This window comes from Leptidea sinapis, chromosome 8, assembly GCF_905404315.1.
Source record: "Leptidea sinapis chromosome 8, ilLepSina1.1, whole genome shotgun sequence".
Lineage (NCBI taxonomy): Eukaryota > Metazoa > Arthropoda > Insecta > Lepidoptera > Pieridae > Leptidea > Leptidea sinapis.
The window spans coordinates 11616557-11640596 of record NC_066272.1 but is presented as its reverse complement, the minus strand read 5'-3'; the positions used below and the strand labels follow the sequence as shown (position 1 = coordinate 11640596).

At 37.4% G+C, this 24040-nt stretch overlaps 1 protein-coding gene across 2 annotated transcripts in view; it reads left to right on the top strand.

Annotated features, from left to right (window-relative positions):
- The window catches only part of LOC126965686 (b(0,+)-type amino acid transporter 1), a 57680-nt gene extending 42746 nt beyond the window's left edge, over positions 1-14934 (top strand). For both annotated transcript variants that reach the window (XM_050809417.1, XM_050809415.1), the window contains exons 7-13: positions 2402-2527; positions 6215-6362; positions 7380-7607; positions 8878-8974; positions 9871-10020; positions 10562-10730; positions 11719-14934. In XM_050809417.1, coding sequence (XP_050665374.1) covers positions 2402-2527; positions 6215-6362; positions 7380-7607; positions 8878-8974; positions 9871-10020; positions 10562-10730; positions 11719-11786 — 986 coding nt within the window. In that variant the 3' untranslated portion in view covers positions 11787-14934. The remainder of the gene's footprint in view (positions 1-2401; positions 2528-6214; positions 6363-7379; positions 7608-8877; positions 8975-9870; positions 10021-10561; positions 10731-11718) is intronic.
- The last annotated feature ends 9106 nt before the right edge of the window (positions 14935-24040 follow it).

The window sequence follows — 24040 nt, the reverse complement described above, 5'->3', positions numbered from 1 at the left end:
CCTCTTACAATGCAGTGCCGCTCAGGATTCTTGAAAGACCCAAAAATTCTGAGCGGCACAACAACTGCGTTCGTCACCTTGAGACATAAGTTGTTAAGTATCATTTGCTCAGTAATTTCACTAGCTACGGCGCCCTTCAGATCGAAACACAAGAATGCTTACACATTACTGCTTTACGGCAGAAATAGTCGCCGTTGTGGTACCCTGTGCAAAGGAACCAGTGGGAACTGGTCAGGTAGGTACTGTAGGTACTGAAATGATTAGAATACTAGTTGGGTATAAGTAGAACGCGTCGTGAATCATGTTACCATTGTACTAATTGAGTGGATTGCTGATCCGACTGTATGCTATACAAATATGATACGACAATTGAGAACGTAGGTGACGTTTGTAAGCGGATATCACGAGCTAATATTGCAGACTGTTATAGAATGGTTAATTATTTATTTCTCATTCATAAGACTAATTTAATATACTTACAACAATATTATTATTATTATTTATTTATGATTCCTTACAGCTAACAAAATGAAAAGAGCATATTAAAAATTATACAGAATAGATACGCCAATTAAAAGGAATACTATTAACAGTACAATAAGTATGTGACAAAGTAGTTTAAGATAAAAACGATATATACTAGAAAAACTTACAAGAAAAAATCAAATAGAAAGCAAAGAAGAAATCGTATCCATATTGAGTAACTGAAACGGTGAGTAGGTTGTGTGGTGTGAGTGAATGTGAGTGAATGTGAGTAGTGTGAGTGAATGTGAGTGGTGTGAGTGAATGTGAGTGTTCGAATATAATGTTTAAATTACGATGTGAGACTAATAATTTATCCTGAATATACTGATGATTAACTCCTGCAATTTAAACAGTTTAATATCAGTTTTTTTTTATTATAAAAAAATTAAAGCTAAATCACAGATGAATTGAATAGTTAATTTATATTTTTATAAAAAAAAATCTGGATCCCATAATTTATAAATTAATGGAGTGCCGGTTTTTCTTTCGGTTACTAAACTTACTGCAAAACCTATTGAAACAACCGGAATACTTATAAAATATGATGCAGTATGTTTCGGAGAAGGTTTCAGTATAATAATAATAATAATTAAAGAAAGGACTGGAAAAACTTATCAATGTTGCTTGTAATTCCTAATTCACCACACCGTTATGGGCGAAAGATTGACTTAAAGAACCTTGGATTAGTAATTTATGACTTCACTTTCGCATTGAACATGACGTCGATTTTCAAATAATTGAATTTGTCAGAGGCACTTTTGAAAAATGAATTTGTTACTCAAAAATATTTTTCATCAATAATTTTGCTTGGTCAACCTTTGGATTTTGATTAAAGATTGTATGGTCGTATACACACTTAGATAATTTATACGTCTAGATAGTCTCTTGTTGCTGGAAAACTGATGAAAACGGAAAATTTATTTAAGTAGGCGTTATTTGCGGAAATCCATATTTATGCAAATTATTTGAGTTTTCTTTAGTGTTAATTCCGCCAATATTTGTCTTTAAACAATTCGACACGTGTTTCGCCTCTACATGAAGCATCCACAGGACGTGTTGACTCGCCAAAATCTGGCACGAGACTGCACAAATATTGGCGGAATTAACACTAAAGAAAACGTAAATCATTTGGATGATGAAAACGGGCAAGGCTTATTACTTTAGTGTGCGTGACAAGCTACTTCTTTATTCTTACCAAAGAGGATGTAAATACTACGTAATAAGAGGCGGAACTGCCTAAGTAAAAATTAAATTTATAGTTTAGTATGAAACGTGCAGTGATTAGACATAAGTTTGAAATAGTAGTAATTAGAGTATGGCGATTGGCAACGAAGTATATTCTGGCTAAGATTGAAAAGGAACAGTTGCTCAAAAACGTAGTAGATTTCAGCTATCTCCGTTTTTTACAAGATTATAGCCGTCATCTGTCAATGTATCAATGACTGCACGTTTCATACAACCGAGTGAAACTATTTTTTCTTAGGGCTGTTTTCAATATCGTATTTCTAGTTACGAATACATTGCTATCACCGTATAATGACAAGATCTTATCTGTCCATAGTTATGTCCAATATAGTTACAGTCAAATGCCTAAAAAATTTATGTCGATAGGTTATTGGATTGTAAGTAAGCGTAAAAGGATAGATTTTTCTACCTATAGTAAGTTAAACTAAGGACAGATAGGTTATTGAAAAGTGCCGTTAGAGAGTTTCGCTAGGCTGGTTCTTACTCTCGCGATTTGCGTGCTTTGCTCTAAATAGAGGTTATATGTCAAATTCTATTTTTTTTTGACATTTTCACAGCTGTCACAAGTCTGTCTAGACTGTTATAAGGTTTCACATTTCGTATTAAATGATGTATAAATTTATTGTTGCAGTGATGATATTGGCCGTGAACTGCTACAGCGTGAACCTAGCCACGAATGTACAGAACATCTTTACGGCGGCGAAGCTTGTTGCTATTGCGATAATCGTGTGTGGAGGAGCTTACAAACTTATATTAGGTAATGATTGCTATGTGTGGGTTTGTACTAGGGCTGCCTATTTTTTACCTAATGTAATAATGTATGTTCATAGACACATAAGTGAATGTGCTAGAAACTGTCATAACCATAATGTTAATACCAGGAACAGACATAAACTTATAATGCCTACTACTCGACTGAGTCGAGTTAGTAAGTCTTTTGTGGGGCGATGTATATGCTTGTACAACAAGGTCCCAGAAGATGTTCAAAAAGTATTACGTTATTCAAAAGAATTGTTATAAAACGTTTGTGTGGTAAAGGTTACTATAACATAAATGACTTTCTTAATGATACAGATTGGGAATGGAGCGACCGACCTCAGGCTATAAAATTATAAGTTTAATTGTACAATATTACGTTGTAAACATATTTTATCGATGAAAATAAAAGTCCGCTAAGTTTGTTGCGCCCATTCTTCTCAGGCCTGAGGATTTGGAATGGGTGGTAGTTTTTGACTTTCAATAAGTGATGTCATATCCTATTTTGAATAAAAATATTCGAATTTGAATATAGTATTTTTGAATCAAACAATATAGGGAATAATAGGGATTGGGAATTAATTAAAAAATACATTTTTAAATCATTTCTATGATATTTTTTACTGCTTTGAGCTTTTACTATAGATCATTACAATCTTATTCTGTGTTATAATGGTGTTCCATTATCTCTACTTTTATCAGACCGATACTGGATCTATACTCATCTTTCCACTTTGTTCAACACAGAAAATATGTGCTCTGTATGCTGATAAAATATAGTAGTTTCACCTACTTTATTATATTTTTAAAATAATAGAAGGACGTTCACCTTAAATAGTAGGATACTATATTATATAGTAGGGCTGGCAACCCTAGTGTGTACATACCTATTGTTGGCCTATGCACTTGCATCCCGTGCCACTAAATAAATTTAAAAAAAAATCATACCTATTGTCTTATGTTAATGAGTGTTTTATGTTCAGTTTATCATGAAGATGAGGGAATTTCATCTAGGGTATGTTCCGATATGCACTGCGAGCACTGCACAGTGCTATCACTGTAGAAAAATACGTTCCATTATGGACTGACAGTATACTGCCCCAGTACCCTAGGGAAATATATGACGTCATAAATCGCCGCCATATTCTACTGTGAGGTAAGGTACTCGCAGTACTTTGATCACGTGATCAGAACAAAACCACTCGAGTGCCTAACGTTTTATAAACAATACCTACAGTTTAAACCCAAAGATTTATAATTTGACAGTACTCCAACAACAGTTTTTTTTAAATGAACTAGAAAACTTTTATACACTCATTTGAAAGCTGCGCCAAAAAATGCGGCTGACAGTATACGAGATTGCGTTCCGTTTGTAGTAACCAATATAACTGGCTCTATAGGAACGGCTTCACAGTATACTAAATTGACGTCACACTGTACAGTGGTCGCAGTACATATCGGAACATACCCCTAACTTATAACACATGTGACATCCGAATCCGTGGTTAGTATATTATAAATATTTCACTAGTTGGCTGGTGGTTATCAGACTCATAGACGTATAAAAGATATGAATTAAAAAATATATTTTTAATCTTAATTAATAATAAATATTATAAAAATTAATTCATTCACACTATAGACATCGATCCCTCTACGACAAAAATCATAAATTCAAATTCAAAAACACTTTATTCATGTAGGTCACAAAAATGACACTTATGAATGTCAAAAAAAAAATATATAAATATTGTTTCTTATTGAATTTACCGCTACTTTGTAAAGGGTTGAGCTAATGAGAAGACGTAGCAAGAAACTCATTGCCACTCTTTTAAGTCAAGATTTACATCTTAGTTGTTTTACAAATCATTTCAATTACAATATATGCAAAGTGACGCAACAAAAATACTCAAAAATCAAAAACTGAAAGGGTTACATGAGTAAGTCAAAAAAAGAAAAAAAAGTAAATTAATACTTATAAACACAAGAGTTATTGAGTATAGTAGATGCATCAATCCACACATACCGTAAATAAATAGAGGCATTATGTTAGCATTTCATAAAATAAAATATATAATAACTTTAACTTTAAAGGAAATAATAATAATAAAAAAACACATCAAGCAGACCTTATGTGTCTCCCGGTAACAAGATCATCCAGCCCCCACGAGTAGCACCCGTTCACGAGCAAACTATGTAATGACTATCGTAGGGAAATACTTATAGCTTTTTTTATATTATTAGTGTTTTAGCACGCCTTACAAATCGATATTATTCATATTTTATATATATATATTTTTAAGTGAGACGTTGCATATTATATAATTGAATTTTCATAGGCTGAGGAATGTCCCATTAAAGCCTCATTTGAAAAATTCCTCTTAGTTCCGCATCGAGTACAAGATTCCTAGTACTCCAGATGTCTTGACGCCCAGTACTGCGCTCACCTGGAAGGCAAACCAGCTTTAGCAGTAACTAATTTGGTGTGATCTATAGAGCGATTATATTTCACTCCAGTAAATAAAACCCTCTACAGAGCACAAGCTGATGTCTGATTTGTAGATCGTTTAAAGGCCGGCAACGCTCATGTGGTTCCTCTAAAGTTAACAAGAGTTAATGGGCAGCTCTTTCACTAGAGCATCATCGTAAAAAACATAATATAATTTCATCATTTTTTTTTATTATAGTAGTTTTTAATAGTATAAACTATTGACAATTCAAACGAAATATCTTTACAGTTTTTTTCGTAGTCCCGCTTTGATATAATCTAGTAGATGCTATTACTTTTAAGATGGTACTTTCATATAAATCGTGATTTATATTTTCTTTATTGCGCATATATACTTCAGAGTAGGGATGGATACTTGCGTTTTAACTAGAAGGTACTGAAAGATAAATTAAAACACGTTCATTTTGGCTTTCTAAGGACATTGTTAGTACCTAGTATAACACTTCAACAATATACTTTTTTTCTTGCAGTTGCATTTCATTTTTGCGGCACGTATTTCTCAAATATGTGATACTTAGTGGTGATAGATTTTTTTTTTATTTGCAAGAATCGTTGTTACATAGAACTTCTTAAAATTGGTAGTTGCACAGCACAATAATTCGCTAGTAAATCAGCATATAAATGTTTAATAGTCATTATTAAATAGCCGTTGGGGCAGTAAAGACCTTGAATGGCGACCACGTACCGGAATACGCAGTGTTGGTAGGCCCCCCACAAGATGGACCGACTGGTCAAGATCGCCGGAATACGTTGGATGAGGGCAGCGCAGGACCGATCGTCATGGCAATTTTTGGAGGAGGCCTTTGTCCAGCAGTGGACGTCTTCCGGCCGATGATTATTATGATTCAATGTCGTATATATTTATGCGTTATAAATACACATTATAAAATTATAATTTGGTAATTCAATAATATCATAAAATAACATAAGCATGTAGGTATCTATCACTCTCAAATAAATACTTTAAAAAACATATTAACATTATATTAATAATTATGAATGTAGAATAATTTTAAACTATAAGAGGAAAACTATATCAATTGGCCATAATTTTATATTGTTCGATTCAATAAGTGAATGTAAACTCTTTGAATTTGAATGTAACTATAGCTATAACAATGATAGGCAGTTTAGTGAGTGTTAAGCAGACTGACATTAGGCTGTGTCCGTATGGTGCAGGTAATACGCGACATTTACAGGAGCCCAACTTCGCCAGTAGCACAGCCACGCTGGGCAACATTGCCACTGCCTTCTACACGGGCCTCTGGGCCTACGACGGCTGGAACAACCTCAACTATGTCACCGAAGAAATCAAAAACCCATCCAAGTATGTTCAAATGTGCATTTATTTATAGGCTACTTTTATTATAAGTCTTCGGCGGACGATCACTGGATTTAGTGCTCGACCGACGGTGAGCGCTAACGTCGGTCGAGCGTGGCGCCTACGGGTACGCGCTGACCATGGTGTGTTTAGTGCTCTGGTGGCAGCAAACTTGTTTGAACATGTACAATTGCGAAGAAAAATGAATCAACTCGTACCCTCTTTAATATGTGCGTCCTACTTTTGCAAACGATTACTGAATAAAAGACGGAGAAGATATCATATTCGCACAATTATTACAGAGCACCTAATTTAAGAAGAATTTTGTAGAGTATATTCGAATTTGAGAAAACACGATTTAATTACGATATTTATCGTAATTAAATCGTATCGTATTATATCGTAATTAAAATAGTGCGTGCATTGCTAAGTCGGCGTAGCACTGAACGCACTTATTTATCGCCATAGCGCGTCAGCGGACGGACGTACACCGAACCGACAAGCTCGACCGACGATTCTCGTCAGCGCTACGTAGCTGTACGCGCGTAGCACTTCATCAGTGCTGGACTGTACGCGTTCATATTTTTATTGTTATAGCTACGCTTGACCGACGTCAGCGCTCACCGCCGCGGTCGAGCACTTAATCCAGCCTAATGGAAGGTGATCATCCCGCCCACTAAATATTTCACTTTGTAACCAATCTGTAAAGTCCAGGTTCTAAAATCTAATTGGTATCTTGGATAGTACCCAATGGAAATATCTGAATAAAGCATTTCTTCAGTAGGTATCTATTGTCAAATTAATTCACTGAGAAAAAGCGCCTTAAAAACCTATTAATATATTCCAAAGTTTCGTAAATTAATACTTATAGTCGCCATAAGTAATAATATATTTAACAATATAATACAACTTTTCTAAAAATTTAGTTTGCTGAAAAATACTTAATGTTATATTCTATATTTATAGGGACAATTTATAAACTAGAATATCATATTAATGTACTTCATGTAACATTTGTTCCAGGAACCTGCCGCTCAGTATTATAATCGGCATACCTCTAGTGACGTTCTGCTACGCGCTCGTGAACGTGTCCTACTTGGCCGTGATGTCAGTGAACGAGATGGCGGACAGCGAGGCTGTAGCCGTCACCTTCGGGAACAGACTGCTGGGACCGATGGCCTGGCTGATGCCGCTGGCTGTGACCATCTCTACGTTTGGTTCCGCGAACGGAACTCTCTTTGTAGCGGGCAGGTGGGCAATCAAAGGCTGGCTACGTTTTTTTGAAGTGAAGCCTTTAGCTGCGTTGGCGCGCTTTTTAGCAAAAAGTGTTTTGGTAGAGGAAAATCTTATGGGTTCACGTTACCGACATGATCATGACTGACGCACGCGATAAAAGAAATATTAAAAAAATTAATATATATATAAATGTATATTGGTAGGCACTTTTTGGATGGGATAAATCTCGTGAGATCGCGTCAACGAAATGCTTATAGCAGTATATCTGGAGCTATACAGCTGACGGATTGTGCAACATAAGTGCTGTGCACCTGTATCTTAAAAGTAAAATTATATGGATTTGTTTTTTGTGGAATGGAGGTTTTTGTTTGATTAATATATTATAGAGAATGAGTTTTAAAGTTTTTTAAACATTATGACATCTCGAATTTTAAAACTAAAGTTTTCACTTCTATCATCACTCACGATTTTTACTGAAGGTAAACAAGGTTACAGTATCGAATAAAAACACATTCGAATAAAAATATTGAAAACGTTGGTACCTCCGTGGTACCTACATGGGGATCTAACTGGCGCTTACGAATGAAATGCCCAGAGAGAGTAAGGGACTACGCGCACTTATTCAGCTCCATTCGCGTTTCGCTGAACGATTTTGGTCACACTTATACAGCTCTGCTTCTATCAGCCGCGTACGGCGTCGTAAGAATGAGAATTATAACTTTAAATCACGTCTGCACTCTTTAATCTTTGCGTGCTTATGCGTAATTACGTCAAATCAATGCAGGAACAATACAGGTCGCAACTTGTCAACAAGGAGTCGCGAACCATCCTTGTAAAGAGCTATTCCGCCGCATTCCACGGCGAATAGCGCTGTACGCGGCGGAACAGCGCCGAACGCTCTCTATAGCATTCGCATAATAAAAACACATTAATCCTCATTTTATGCTGGTTTGCCGCGAAAGCAGAATGGACGCGGAAAGCTGAATCGACGCGTACACGTCTCCATATAAAATTTTTGTTTTCTATGGACAAAAGCTGAAAAGAGCTGAATAAGTGCGCGTAGTCCCTAACGGTCCTGGCCAAGTATTATCCTCTGCTTTTGGAATAGAGTATAGACGACAGATCGAATCAGCGTTTTCTAAATTAGTAACTGCCCTAGCTAAGTGTATCCTCGAGATGCCCAGACAGACAGTGTTGTCTGTCACGTTCACTTGTTTTATGTCTTATGGACGATTTTTCTTAAATATAATGATCGTGATTATGTAATGTTACAAAATGTTTACAGGTTATGTTTCGCAGCATCCCGGGAAGGTCATCTGCTGGATATACTTTCGTACGTGCACGTCCGTCGGTTCACTCCTGCACCTGGACTCATCTTCCACGTAAGTGTCTGGTATTATCCAGCCACCACGAGTAGAATGGTGCTTCTCGTGGTTGCACACCGTCGCTTCACTAGTGGCTCGTCTTCCTAGGGGTTTAATCTTAAGGTCGAAGACCCCCTATATGGAAGCAATTAAACTAAATACGTACGTGCCGATCACAAGCCGTATCCTCTCCAAACGTGATATTGATTTTGACAGCATTTGTGATGCGTTAGTTCCACGCTGGAACTCAAATTCAAAAATTACTCGTTTACTTTTTAAACCAAATGAAAAAATAATAATATTAAAAGCCAAGCAATCGAATATTGTACAATTTTTATATCTAAAATTAGAGCATTCTAGATTTTAAAAAAGTGGGTGCTTTAAAAAAATTGTTATGTGAAAAAGTTTATTTTTGAAATCTCGCACCAAAGAGGTATTATTTTTACCTAAACTAGCCAAAACAGCAACCACCACTTTAAAGTGTTGAAAATTGAATTGAAACTTTGAAAACTTATTTATATACAAGAGTCGATGGCAATACAATAATTTTAACAGTTTGTTCTAATTTTATTAGTTTGGCAATTTGGTATGATTGTCTGTTTGTATGTAATAGAATCTGAAACAAAAAAATGTATTTTATTGCAAAAAAGCGTGAGGTGCTTTTTAAAATATTTTCAAAATGACTGTGCTTTACTGATATTTATTATGTCAATAAAACATTTATACCATCAAAGTTACTTTGCCAAAGTGTCATCACTCATCAAGCACCATTTTGCATTATTACTTACAATAAATTATTTATACGTTTTAGTTTGATTTTTAACAGAGACGTGTTTTTAAGTTTCACTTTTATTTCTCTGTGAGAGCTACGGAACTCAAAAATAATATGGCGCTTATGTTAAGAATGTTTTCAGTCGCTGATAGCTGTTGCGATGGTGTTGTACGGAACCATTGACTCACTCATCGATTTCTTCTCGTTCACGGCTTGGATCTTCTACGGCGGCGCCATGCTAGCCCTCATCGTCATGCGGTATACCAAGCCACATGCACCGAGACCATACAAGGTAATACATCACTATACTACTTTCACCAATTAGAGGCTACCACCAGTGGGAGTCTCCTTTGTACAGGATGATGGTGTCTTTCCGTGAAGCAGTAATGTGTAAGCATTATTGTGTTTCGGTCAGATGAACGCCGTAGCTAGTGAAATTATTGGGCAAATGAGACTTAACATCTTATGTCTCAACGAGACAAGCGCAATTGTAGTGCCGCTCAGAATATTTGGATTTTTCAAGAATTCTGAGCGGCACTACATTGTTATGGGCAGGGCGTATCAATTACTATCAGCTTGTCCTGTTCGTCTCGTCCTTTATTGTTATAACAAAACAATTAAGTATAGACATATCAGACATAACACGGTACGCTACACCATTAGTCACTACACTCCAATCAAATTATGTTATCCATTTGCTAATACCTCTTAATGAATCCGGACGAATGGTGACCCTAGTTGCAAGGAACCGGTGCCATTTAATGTGTAAAATTGTTGAGATTAAAAACTGTGCATTTAAATTGAAGTTAATTATTGTAATGTTGTAATACTAGGTGCCCATCATAATACCGTACCTGGTGCTGATTGTGTCGGGGTACCTGGTGGTGGCACCCATCGTGGATAAGCCGCAGCTCGAGTACCTCTACGCAGCCGCCTTCATCATCGGCGGACTGCTGGTCTACCTCCCATTCGTCAAGTGGGGCTACTCCTTACCATTCATGGGTGAGCGAAATTTAAACATTCTACACTGATTGACGAAAAAGGTACCGCAATGGTCCGGGATCCTGTAGTTATACATCTAACATACAGGAAGGCTTTACCAAGATAAAAACAAATAAGTTACTTCTTTTAAACTGTATATATTTTTTCCCAAGCACGATATAAACATCATATTTTTATTAATTCGATCTTCTATTCTCAATTTACTACTTTTTTAATATTATGTCACGATCTATGCTGCCAGTAACGTTTAATAGGGTCGTTTATGACATAAGGCGTAAAGTTACTTTATGTAATAAACGCTCAACTTTCAGTAATGGTAAAATAATAAGTCAGTAATGGTGGTAAAATAACCAATAAAGGATATTGGATTTGATTTATACTTATTTAATAATATAATTGTGAAATATTTGCTAAATCTTCTCAAACTTCTGGAAATAGTAACACACTAGTTTGACTTTTACTTTGTAATAGGTACCTACGAGGGGCTTTCAAAATATAGTGAGATTGAGGTGCAAACTCTTTTTAACCAAAAAGTAAATACTGGCCGGTAAAGCTAGAATTTTGATTTTTGTTCTTTTATTATTTAGAACTTTGGTAACAAGACCATCAGCTCAAACCAATATACTATGAAAGAAGAATATTTAAATAATTTTTCAATATTCTCCTTTTTAAAAGGTGACTCGAAACTCGCGTGAAATATTAAATTACTTCTGTATTTTATCTGGTGTTCCGAGAGATTGTCATTTGCTCACACCATAAATTATATCAGTGATGGGAACATAATATTTCATTCGAGGTCGCCCCGAACCAATAAACATATAGTTTTGGCTCGAAATTGTTTTTCACAATTGGCCGTTACCGAGCCGTTGATGGTCGGCTGAATCACACTCACCAAATACATTTAATGTAAAATTGCTATGTAATGTATTACTTACTATATTTAGATTGGCTTGAACGACATATTAAAATAAACGTTGTAACATTTCAGATAAAATAACAGTGTTCCTGCAGATGGTGTTGGAAGTGGTGCCAACAACAACAACGTTTGAATACTGAATGTCCTCGCCCGACTTTAAATCGGCGCTTGTTGCGTTGCTTTCTAATTTTATTTGTGAATTTTACTCCTTGACGAACGAATTTCATATGACGTATCCCACATACGCAATTAGGTGAGGATAAAATCCGGCGTAAGCAAAATGCGAAGTGTTATTTATTAAGATTTACTGTAATATTTGACACATGTCAATCGTATTATTTTATTTATTTAGAGCAAAAATACAATAAAATAAGAATATTTTAACCATTTTTCAAGGAGTAGATTACAGGAAAAACCCCCGATAGGTTTGTAGGCAAAACGGGTTCTTTTGTAGAACTTATTGTAAAGTTTTTAATAACCACGCCTCCGCCAAAGAGTAATGGCGAGATAATTACTGTCAATCTAAGAAGTAAGCGAGTATAATCACTTAAGTACAGATATTTAAAAATTAAAATTCCACAGTATTGTATAAATAATAAAACTAATTAAATCATAATTAATTGTAATTAAATTATAATTGAGGGAAAATATCAAAGATATAGGTAGTAGTTTGCTATCTATTATAAGTGTTTCCAAATCATTATCAGATGTTGCCATGGGTAATTAAAATATGTATTTTAAATTTCATGAAACAGGTTGAAAATGTTTTTAGATAAAAATCGAAGTGTTTTTTTTACTTAAATACCTAATAATTATTAATGCAAATAAAATAAAATCATCGCCCTCGTAAAAAGATATAATATGACCACTGAATCGTTAAATGCGTTACGCATGTCTGTTTGTTGGAACCTGGGAAAATTATCTTTTAATTCCAAGATAATTGATCCTAAGGAGTAAAATTCTTCCGTTTGTCGGAGCTTACTAGCCCCGTTCTGTTATTCGACCCCCGCGTAATCTTGGATATAGTTCTTTTAAACATTATTAATGTTTAAAAGAACGTAGGAGCTCAATTATATTATGATTCGTTTATACTTACACCTAAATAAAATAATTTAATTTTCTAATATTTGTAAACATATTGTACAACTGATTAATTTTTGAAAATTATGACTGATAAAAATTTGTTCCTTTTATATTTTTGAATTTTAAATATTATTAATACTGTATTTTATAGTAAATGGTTGTTAAATTCGTTGCAAAGTAGCAATGTTAAATAATTTGAAAAAAAAAAATCGAAAAAATAAATATTTTTAAACTTCATATAGATAGATAGATTGTTAAATAAGGACATTATGGACTAGAGTAAGTTATATTAAGTTAGCGATCGTGTTTCATTTCATTAGTTTGCACGAATCATTCCTCAGGGGTCATGCAATGTAAGGTCAAGCCAAATATTAAGTTACCAAATAAATGCAGGGAATATATTATCCCCGATCATTCGTGATTAACTTAAGTAATATATATATATACACATAATGGTGTATCAAAAAGACAACCAGACAACCATAAGACATGCTCAGAGACATTTTCAGGAATACGGACTTTAAAGATCTTCGAAATAGTGCTCAACTTTACATGCCTATTATGGGAACATAGATCACATATTATACGTCTAGATAGATTATGACAGCGGTAAAAACGTCAAAAAAAAATTTGAGTTTGACATAACCTCTATATTGAGCAATTAATGCACTAACACAAAGTGCAATTCAAATCGCGAGTGTGAGACGTAGCTTACCTATCACGCGCACTAAACTAATATTCCTGGCCTGTTTTTATCGGCTGTCTAACAGCACGAGACTCTATCTAGACGTATAATTTATCTAAGTATTGGAATTAATATTAACAAGTTGGTCATCGTCATTGGTTACATTATTAAATTGTTTTTAATTTAGTTGATAGCACGCGCTTCCCGCCAAACAATGACAGTATTAGGACCGTTGACAAAGGGGAAAGAGGTAAGTTTTTAATCTGTCTATGATTTTGATAAATTAAACGGGCTGCTGATCTCCTACTTATGCCCGTGTCCTTGTTAATGCAGACAACATATTAAAATGTTTTTATATGATAAACGTAACATACAAATTAAATTTCATATATTCATATGGGCGTGCAGTTCTTACTCAGAAGAACTCTACTTATTTCTAATTCGTAAGACCTAGTGGTCTTACGAATTATGCGAATATCTCCAGATTGGAGCCTTCATCTGGTAAAGTCTATGAGCGATTGTGCTAAACTCATAGTTACTAGAATCATAAATTAATGTACTCATTTCTATAGATAGCTTTATGGAGATTATAGTATTTTATTTTACTTAGAATTAAAAAAATGTATTAATTTTGCGCTATTGATAAGTTATGTTGGAATTAAGTAAATACTGATAAAAAACTTTGCTTATCCTATCTATTAGGCCAGTTAGCTATTTTGCTAATCTTTTGTTATTTTTATATACATCGTAAAGAATATCTCTGTCGATTTACTTATAAAGACTAATATTATAAATTGAGCAAGGAGGTTGTTGTTGCGATCGGTAAAAAATTGGTCCTATCATTCCTTACCGGGGCATCATGACTGGCCTTATCTCAAACATATTATTTTGTAAGTGTTTGTCGATGGGTTGTTAATATAAGGATTTAAATATTTTAGTATCGCAGCAGCAAAATGCTCTTTTAGTGTTTGGTTAGTACGTATGATAATTTTTACTTCACATATAGCTAAGTACATGAAATATGTGCGTACTGCGTAGGTAGGTACTACAATATTAAAGCAATGAAAATTATATTGCCATCATAAATCACAGTTTATGACCAAATTATTATCTACACTCGTAAGAATATTTAACCAATCGAAGAAAACATTAGTGGAAAAGTTAAATACTGCGCTCACTGTGCCCTTTGACAGTATTTACAACTTTGTAACGGTAACAGTGAATCTTTAAATGCTCGTAGCTTCTTTTGGTTAAATAATCTAATGCACTACATAAATATATCGCATAGTAACATAAGATTTTACTGTACTTACCTCTCGATTGAATGGCGGGCACACAAGCACATGTTTGTCACACAACATTGCCATGTGATAGTGTTATGGGTAAAACGAAATGATTTTATTTTGTGTACAGTAACAATGTTACATAACCATGTACTTATGTATACAGATTTATTTATTAATGTTAAAAATTATTCTTGAATTTGATTGGATGAAGTTTTAAATAAAGACAATTAAAAATTTTGCTTTTCATTCCTCCTTCGTGTAATATTTATTTAGATACCATTTCGAGTTTTAAAAATATCAACGTTTATTGAATTAGGCGTTACTTTGCGGAAATCTATAATTATACAAATGATTTAAGTTTTCTTTAGTGTTCATTCCGCCAATATTTGTTTTTAAAACAATTCGACACGTGTTTCGCCTCTACACGAGGCATCCTCAGGACGTGTTGTCTCACCAAAATCTGGCACGAGACTGAATAAAATGATTTTTGTTTTGCGCCCAAACAAAGGGAAAGGGCTACCCTCCGGGATAACGACGGGAGGGAGGTGGTGAATGCTCATACATACCAACGCAGCCTAAGTCTGCGTTGGTTATGTGAGACTCACGTGAAAAACTAGCCTACCCACTAAACACCACCTGCAGTTGGCTTGGGGCAGGTGCCCTCTAAGCCTTCATCGAAGGCGACCTTCTCTTGGGGAGAGAGAGGCGCAAGCGGCACTCCCTATGAAGTATCCGCTGAGATCATCAAATGAGCCGGAAGCCGCTCTTTTATACCCTCGTCCCATGAAATGACGCGCTGTGATTGGTCGGCTGTTGTGACGTATTACCCCCGGAAGAGACACATCACAAAAAATCAACGTTATATACTTTCAACTTACATTTTGGCGCCTCATTACCCATTTTCCAGGGAAGGACATCAGCGCAATTCACGAAATTATTGTTATCAGATGCATCAAGCTGGTTTGATAATTCTCCTCCCATAAAATAACAAACCAATAGGAAAAGCATTGCAAGGGTTTGTGATGAACATGGGGCACATAGATTTATTATATTAATACCTACCAAGGCAGCTTCTATTTTGTGTGTGTGCGTAATGACGTGAGTATGGTCATAGGCAGAGGCGTGCATATCATATAGGCAATTAGGCAGTGCCTACCTCGCTATGAACCTAAATAAATATAGCACTAATGTTAAAGTTCGTTTAGTTTATTTGATTCCGTTATTTTATAGGGTAACTTCAATTTAACACCCACTCATACAATTTTTCCTTACGCTAGATACTAAATACCTACGGTAAGCAATTTTTTTCATGTTCCAAAGCTCAAATACGACTAGTTTTGCCCTGTACTTTCCCCGGGGCATAAAAAGAATAGGGGTGTCCCAGGGCCATGGGTGTCGTAAGAGGCGACTGAGGGCTTTTTAGAAGTGGGAGAGTCACGCAGCCGTCTTTTGACGTCAGCACAATCGGGCCAGACTCGTCCGGGTTAATTACCACACTCGCACAGAATACCGGCGTGAAGTAGCGGCCTAGTGCCGCTATGTTTCGCATAGGTTAGTGTCGAGGACCGGAGGCCATTTCACATAGCGATACGTCATATTTAACGTACCCCGGGTACAAAATTGAGCTCAATTTTTTGCCTCATGCTGAGGTATGTGTACGTTAGGGAGGATATCTGCTGTCGCCGTCTCGGCAATTTTGAGGGTAGGGACCTGTCCACTCTCTGGCTCCGCGTAGATTTAGAGGACCGCATCCGCATCTATGCGTGTGTCTACAGGTCCCATAGTGGTAACGCAGAAACCGATCATCTCATGGGCTGCGTTCAAGCGGCAATTGACGACGTGCTTGCACAGATCCCTCCGCTGAAATCGTAGTCTTGGGTGATTTCAACGGCCACAATGCCGAATGGCTTGGATCACGTACCACAGACTACGCAGGACGATCTGTGCATAATTTTGCATTGGCGTACGATCTGTCCCAATTGGTTGAGTCGCCAACGCGGCTCCCGGATGTGGATAGCCACATGCCGTCCTTATTAGATCTTCTGCTGACTACACATCCCGATGGTCACCAGGTCATTGTCGACGCCCCTCTCGGTACGTCCGACCATTGCCTGGTCAGGAGTGTAGTGCCTATCCGACGCCCACGTCGCAGACCACCAGCGACCCGCCGCGTTTGGCACTACAAGTCAGCAGATTGGGATAGGATGCGTTCCTTTTTTGCATCCTACCCTTGGGGCAGGGTTTGTTTCCCTTCGGATGATCCTAGTGCCTGCGCCGTTGCAGTAGCCGATGTGATACTACAGGGTATGGATATTTTTATACCAAACTCTGTAGTACCTATCGGTGGCAGATCACAGCCCTGGTTCGATGCGTCAGTTAAAGCAGCATCTGACTGCAAAAAACAGGCGTATCGAACTTGGGTTGCGGCCCTGGGCACAAAGGATCCGAACTGCATAGTTCTTAAGAGGAAATACAACCGTGCTTCCAGATTTTTTAAGCGGCAAATCGCCCGTGCAAAGTCAAAACACGTCGTCAAAATCGGCGAGCAGCTTTCCAGTTACCCGACCGGAACACGCAAGTTCTGGTCGTTGTCGAAAGCTGCTCTTGGTAACTTCAGCCAGCCGTCCATGCCGCCGTTGCACATGAGGAATGACATCCTGGCCCATACGGCAAAAGAGAAAGCCGATCTCCTGTGCGCTCTTTTCGCCTCCAACTCGACTCTTGACGACAACGGAAAAACGCCGCCGACCATCCCGCGGTGTCAGAGCTCTATGCCTGAAGTACAGTTCAGACAGAAAACTGTTAGGCGAGCTCTGTTTTCGTTGGACGTCAGGAAGTCGAGCGGGCCGGATGGCATTTCTCCTCGTGCTTAGAACGTGTGCCCCTGAGTTGACGCCGGTGCTAACGCGTTTATTCCGGCACTCTTATTCCAAAGGCGTAGTCCCTGACTCATGGAAGTCAGCCCTTGTCCATCCGATCCAAAAAAAAGGAGACAGTTCGGATCCGGCAAACTACAGGCCTATTTCTATTACCTCCCTGCTCTCCAAAATCATGGAGAGCATAATTAGCTGTCAGCTCTTGGTATACCTAGAGGGTCACCAGTTGATCAACGACCGACAATACGGGTTTCGCCATGGTCGGTCGGCAGGTGATCTTCTGGTATACCTAACACATAGATGGGCTGTGGCTATTGAAAGCAAGGGGGAAGGCCTGGCAGTTAGCCTGGATATAGCGAAGGCCTTTGATCGTGTATGGCACAAGGCGCTCCTCTCTAAACTTCCATCATTTGGGCTTCCTGAGAGCTTGTGCAAGTGAACCTCCAGCTTCCTCACTGGGCGCAGCATACAGGTCGTTATCGACGGACATTGCTCGAAACCGAAGCCCGTGAATGCTGGAGTGCCCCAAGGCTGTGTGCTATCTTCTACGCTGTTTCTTCTGCATATCAATGATATGTTGGACACCTCCAAACATTCATTGCTATGCAGATGACAGCACTGGTGATGCCGTATACACGGGCCATGCACGTCTCTCTCGGGAAATCGTCGACCAGTGCCGGGAGAAACTTGTGTCTTCTATCGAGTCCTCTCTTGAGAAGGTCGCGGAATGGGGTAAATTGAACCTTGTCCAATTTAACCCCCAGAAGACTCAAGTTTGCGCGTTTACCACTAAAAAAACCCCATTTGTCGCATCACCGCTCTTCGACAACACTTCCCTAAAAGCCTCGCCTAGTATCGGAATACTGGGTCTCGAAATCTCGAGCGATTGCCAATTCCGTAGCCACCTGGAGGGCAAAGCCAAATTGGCTTCAAAGAAAGTGCGCGTCATTAATAGAGCACGGCAATACTTCAAGCCGGCCCACATTCTAGCGCTGTACAAAGCGCAGGTCCGGCCACACATGGAATATTGCTGTCATCTCTGGTCTGGCGCACCCCAGTTTCAGCTCGATCCATTTGACCGCGTGCAACGCAGAGCACCTCGAATTGTCGGGGACCCAGTACTCTGTGAACGGCTGGATCACTTGGCGTTGCGTAGAGACGTCGCTTCATTGTGTTTCTTCTACCGCATTTATCACGGGGAGTGTTCCGAAGAGCTGTTTTACCTAATTCCTGCCGCCGAATTCCACCTTCGCACGACACGCCACAAGTTAGGATATCATCCTCACCATCTGGATGTGTGGCGGTCCTCCACAGTGCGGTTTACAAGGAGCTTTCTTCCACGTACTACAAAGCTGTGGAATGAACTTCCTTGTGCGGTGTTTCCGGGACGATACGACATGGGTACCTTCAAAAAAAGCGCGTGCACCTTCCTTAAAGGCCGGCAACGCTCCTGTGATTCCTCTGGTGTTGCAAGAGAGTGTGGGCGGCGGTGATCACTTAGCAACAGGTGACCCGTACGCTCGTTTGTCCTCCTATTCCAAAAAAAAAAAAAGTTCCACAGTGCCATTGCTACTTTACTAGAAAACCAATGCACGCCCCTTGTCATAGGTGTTGCTAGAAACAAAAATAATATAAATAAAAACAATTTTATATTTAACAATTTTATTTGACGTCATAATCAAAGATCACAGATCTTTAGATAATAATAATAATACTAAGTTCATACCATTTTACTTTTATTGTGACGAAACATTTGGGACACAAACAGCATTTCAAATATAGCTTTTTTTCTACTCAAATAATTGGAAGGCAAAAGATATAAAACATAATATTTCATTTGCTAAATTTCTTTCTTTTGGTCCTAAGGTTTGTTTTAGTTCAGGCCACTTTTAAAATAATGTTAACTCACATTAAAAAAAATTGAATTAGGCGTTACTTTGCGGAAATCCATAATTATACAAATGATTTAAGTTTTCTTTAGTGTTAATTCCGCCAATATTGTCTCGTGCCAGATTTTGGCGAGACAACACGTCCTGAGGATGCCTCGTGTAGAGGCGAAACACGTGTCGAATTGTTTTAAAAACAAATATTGGCGGAATTAACACTAAAGAAAACTTAAATCATTTGTATAAAAACTCACATAGTTTTTTTTATTTAAGAGGGGGCAAACGGTCAAGAGGAGAGAATGAATGAGACAACCGCCCATGAATATCTGCAACACCAGTTAGTTCATTGTTTAAATTGGAAGTTTGCACTTTATACTTCATCTCATCAAAGCTTGACCTCTCGGCTCGGAAAAAGAATTTTCCGAAATGGTGTTAAATGGTAAAAAAATGCGACATTTCCTTCGTCTTAATGAATAAAGTGATTTTGAATTGAATTGTTTGTGAGACTATTATAATAATTATAGAATTCTGATTTGTGAGCAGGACTTTTAAGGAGATTCATTTTTAGCTGTCATTTTATCCATATTTGATTAATACAACAACATCCTCTAAAACAATATAGAATATCATGAAGTGCTAAAATAGTATTAAAAGAACGAACGCACTAAACACGCGAGACAGTTCTTTCGTTCTCATACAGATCGATACCAGTTCGTTTTTTCTTAAGAGTAATACCTATTAGATATATCGCTTAGTGGTGTCATGGATATGTAAAGATATGCTTTAATATCATATTATGCTAACTAATATACGATACTGTCTACTGACTATTCACACTAAAAATTAACTGTGACTCTGTGTACCAGCAATTCCGTCATACGAAGTCACTGTACTGCTTGTAAAGAATAAAAGCTTTTGCGAGTAGCGAAGCACGCAGAGTCTAAGGCTAAGATCCACAGAGCGTGTTTAGACTTTGCTCAGACTTTACTTACGTAAAACTTAGCCAAGTGTGATAAAACGCGAACTTGGACTTTTGCATTGGGACGTCTTTTTTTTTTTGAAAAATAAGGGACGAGACGAGAAGGACGTTCAGCTGATGGTAATTGATAAGCTCTGCCCATTACATAAAGTGCCGCCCAGGATTCTTGAAAAATCCCAAAAGTTCTGAGCGGCACTACAATTGCGTTCGTCACCTTGAGACATAAGATGTTAAGTCTTATTCGGAATTATTAATTCTTATACGGAATTCTGATGACTGTCTCTAACAATGTATATAATAACGATATTTTCAAAAATGGATGTACATCCATCTTAATAAAAATAGAAAATAAGCTATTTAATATAAGTAAGTAATTTGTAATTTCTTTAATTTAATTTTTTTGTATGGTTAGTTAATTGGATTTAGTTGTAATTTTGATTTTAATTTGTATTTTCTACGGGTTATGCCTGAAATAAATGATTATTATTATTATTATTTGCCCAGTAATTTCACTAGCTACGGCAACCTTCGACCGAAACACAATAATGCTTACATCCTGTGCAAACGAGCCTCCCACTGGTTGTCACTCATCAGCATAAATTCAGCTGCCAAATAACTATAAAAAAAAATCAAAGTGTATACTGAGCTTACACTCAGCTAAGACTTACGTCAGTAAAGTCTGGGCAATGTCTAAGTACGCTTTATAGATATCAGCCTAATAAACACAAAATGGACAGTGAATATTGTAAGTACTAGTCGTGTGATGATTATTTCATAGAACTGATAACAGTTCACTTAACCTAAGTCTAAAATTGAATTAATGTGAGATTTTTTAAATATACTCGGTCAAAACGTCGTTCGGATCCCAGTCTTAAAGCAGTTAACCTTTAATAGAAAGTAGATACGAAGAAATAATTGTATTGTTACGAGATGTCCGCTCAACGCTACGAGAACGTAACGCCGTAATAAATTGCTATCAATTAATGTTAGTTGGTCTCGTTGTGGGGTCGAGTGACTGAGTGAGTGTTGTGATACATAAGGCCTATCGCCGACGACAGACTATCCGTGACGCACTTTTTAATCTGTGATAATAAAACCGATAGAATTATATGCAGTACCGCATACGACGCGCAAAAAGTCTGACACACAAAATATCCTCGTAGATCTGACACACCGCGCCGCACAAAAACTACGCCAAAAAATATAACGTTCGCGTCAACACGCTCTAACGCAGACGACGCTCACTTTAGTCTGCACTTGCTAGTGATTGACATGTATCATGGCGCTAGACATAGATGTATCGATGTTGATTCAAGAAATAGAAAACAGACCAGCACTGTATGAAACATCTGTGGCATAACAGAAATTTAAAAAGAAAATTATGGGATGAACTGTTCAAATTTATTTGGATATAGTTTTAGAACTGAATGTTTAATATGAAACAGTCCCTTTAATAATCTTTCTGAAAGAATAGGATAAACCCAAAATTCTCTATATCTTCTTTTTTTATATCTCAAGTACGAAATAATACACCGCAATCTCTGTACTTCTAGTTCACTGTTCTTCAATAGTTCTGCCGACAAAATGACCTAAAATGTACTTCGTGTGCGTTGAGTCTGTGTAAGACCTGCCAAAGACATTTTGCGCGCAATGCAGATTTTGTGTGCCGCAGTTTCAATCGCACAAAGTGTGTCGTCTGCGATAGGCCTAATGAACAGTGAACACGTGACTCCGCCATCTTGTTGCTAAGCGGGCCGCGGCGTACATTTTATGACACAGGCACAATGCCAAACGACACGCGGTTTCAAATATCAAGATCACCTGAAGGTAATTATTAGCCGCCTACTTGTTTTTCAGCCAGGATTAGTTTTATTACAATGAAATGTTATTTATGTATTGCCTCGAATACAGAGTACATTATAGATATTAAATGTACTATAGTGTTGGCTAATTTAAGTCTTTATAGCAAGAAAGAGCGATCTGAAGAAGAGGAGAGAGTATAATTGGTAACAAAACCACCAATGTATGGTTATGTAGAGCTGACGGATGAAAGCCGACTGCACTACATTACAGTACTTACGTGTATTGAATGTTGAGAAAGGTCGACATAGGCATATAAGTCACGATCAGGACCATACAATTACAAAATACTATCGTATATTCGACCTGACAGCCCTATAATACGTGACCTTGCAATTTTGATTTGCCAATATGTGCGTAAGCTTATAGTTAACTAGTTTAGTAGTCCAAGTGTGTGTGATCACATAATAGTTGTCAATTATAATCGGTTACAGTCACAATAGACTCGCTTTCATTTTCAATCTTGCTGTATCTTTGTAAGAGATGTTTTTCTCTATTGACTTAAGCACTAACACACTAACACTTTCACGCCTACAAGCTCTGTCATGGTTGGCCCTCAAATACAAAGTAGTGTAATGACCGAAGCTCTGGTTAAGATTTTTTTATGACAATAAGGGATTAGACGAGTCGGACGTTCAGCTGATGGTAATTGATACGCCCTACAATGCAGCTCCGATCAGGATTCTTGAAAAACCCCAAAATTTTGAGCGGCACTACAACTAATGCGTTTCGTCACCTTGAGACATAAGATGTTAAGTCTCATTTGCCTAGTAATTTCACTAGCTAAGGCGCCTTTACACAGTAACGCTTACATATTACTGCTTCACGGCAGAAATAGGCGCCGTTGTGGTACCCATAATCTAGCCGACATCCTTTGCAAAGGAGCCTCCCACTGGTAAAATAAAATTGTTACTAACATACACTAACTATGTAATTATGGAATTGTTGTCTAAAATAAATGACTACTTATTATTATTAATGTTATATATATATTATATACCTAATGTAAAATTGCAATACGCAAACACATACATTACCAATGATATGAAGTTGTTTTTTTCAGTTAACTTCAATAAAATATTTATTAATATCATACTTATCTTATTTATAAAAGTTTTTTCGTCATTGAAATAAGAGAATTAAAGAATAGATTTTTTTAAATTAGTAATAAAAGTAATACAACGAATGTAACATAAATATGAATATTAATTCAATTTTCCAGAAACGCCATTCTGTGCTATAGGCCGACCGTTTATCTGAGTCTTCGCCTGCGGGGTACAGGGGCGCGGGGGTATGACGACAAAAGGGACTGAGACAGGTTCGGGCGGCGGGCGAATTTTTGTAATCGCTCATTTCGCTAATCGCCCCCGCCGCCCGCACCTGTCTCAGTCCCCTTTGTCGTCATACCCCCGCGCCCCTGTACCCCGCAGGCGAGGACTCAGATAAACGGTCGGCCTATAGCGCCTTTCACTAACATCCGATCATATGATCAGTTTTAAGTTAATTTAACAGTGTATAATGGTCTATCTACGTCAGTGTCTACCACTTATGACGCACATAAAGTATCCGTCTACTTGTGAAAGAGAAGATATAAAAACGTGGGCGACAGAGGTCAATGACAGAAAGAAAATTTTCTTTGCTCCACCTCCGGAAATGTATACAGCGTGGCGGTGTAATGGCGACATTAAACGAACGCATTTCGCAACAACTTGTAAGTAATCTAGTACACAAAAGCGCGT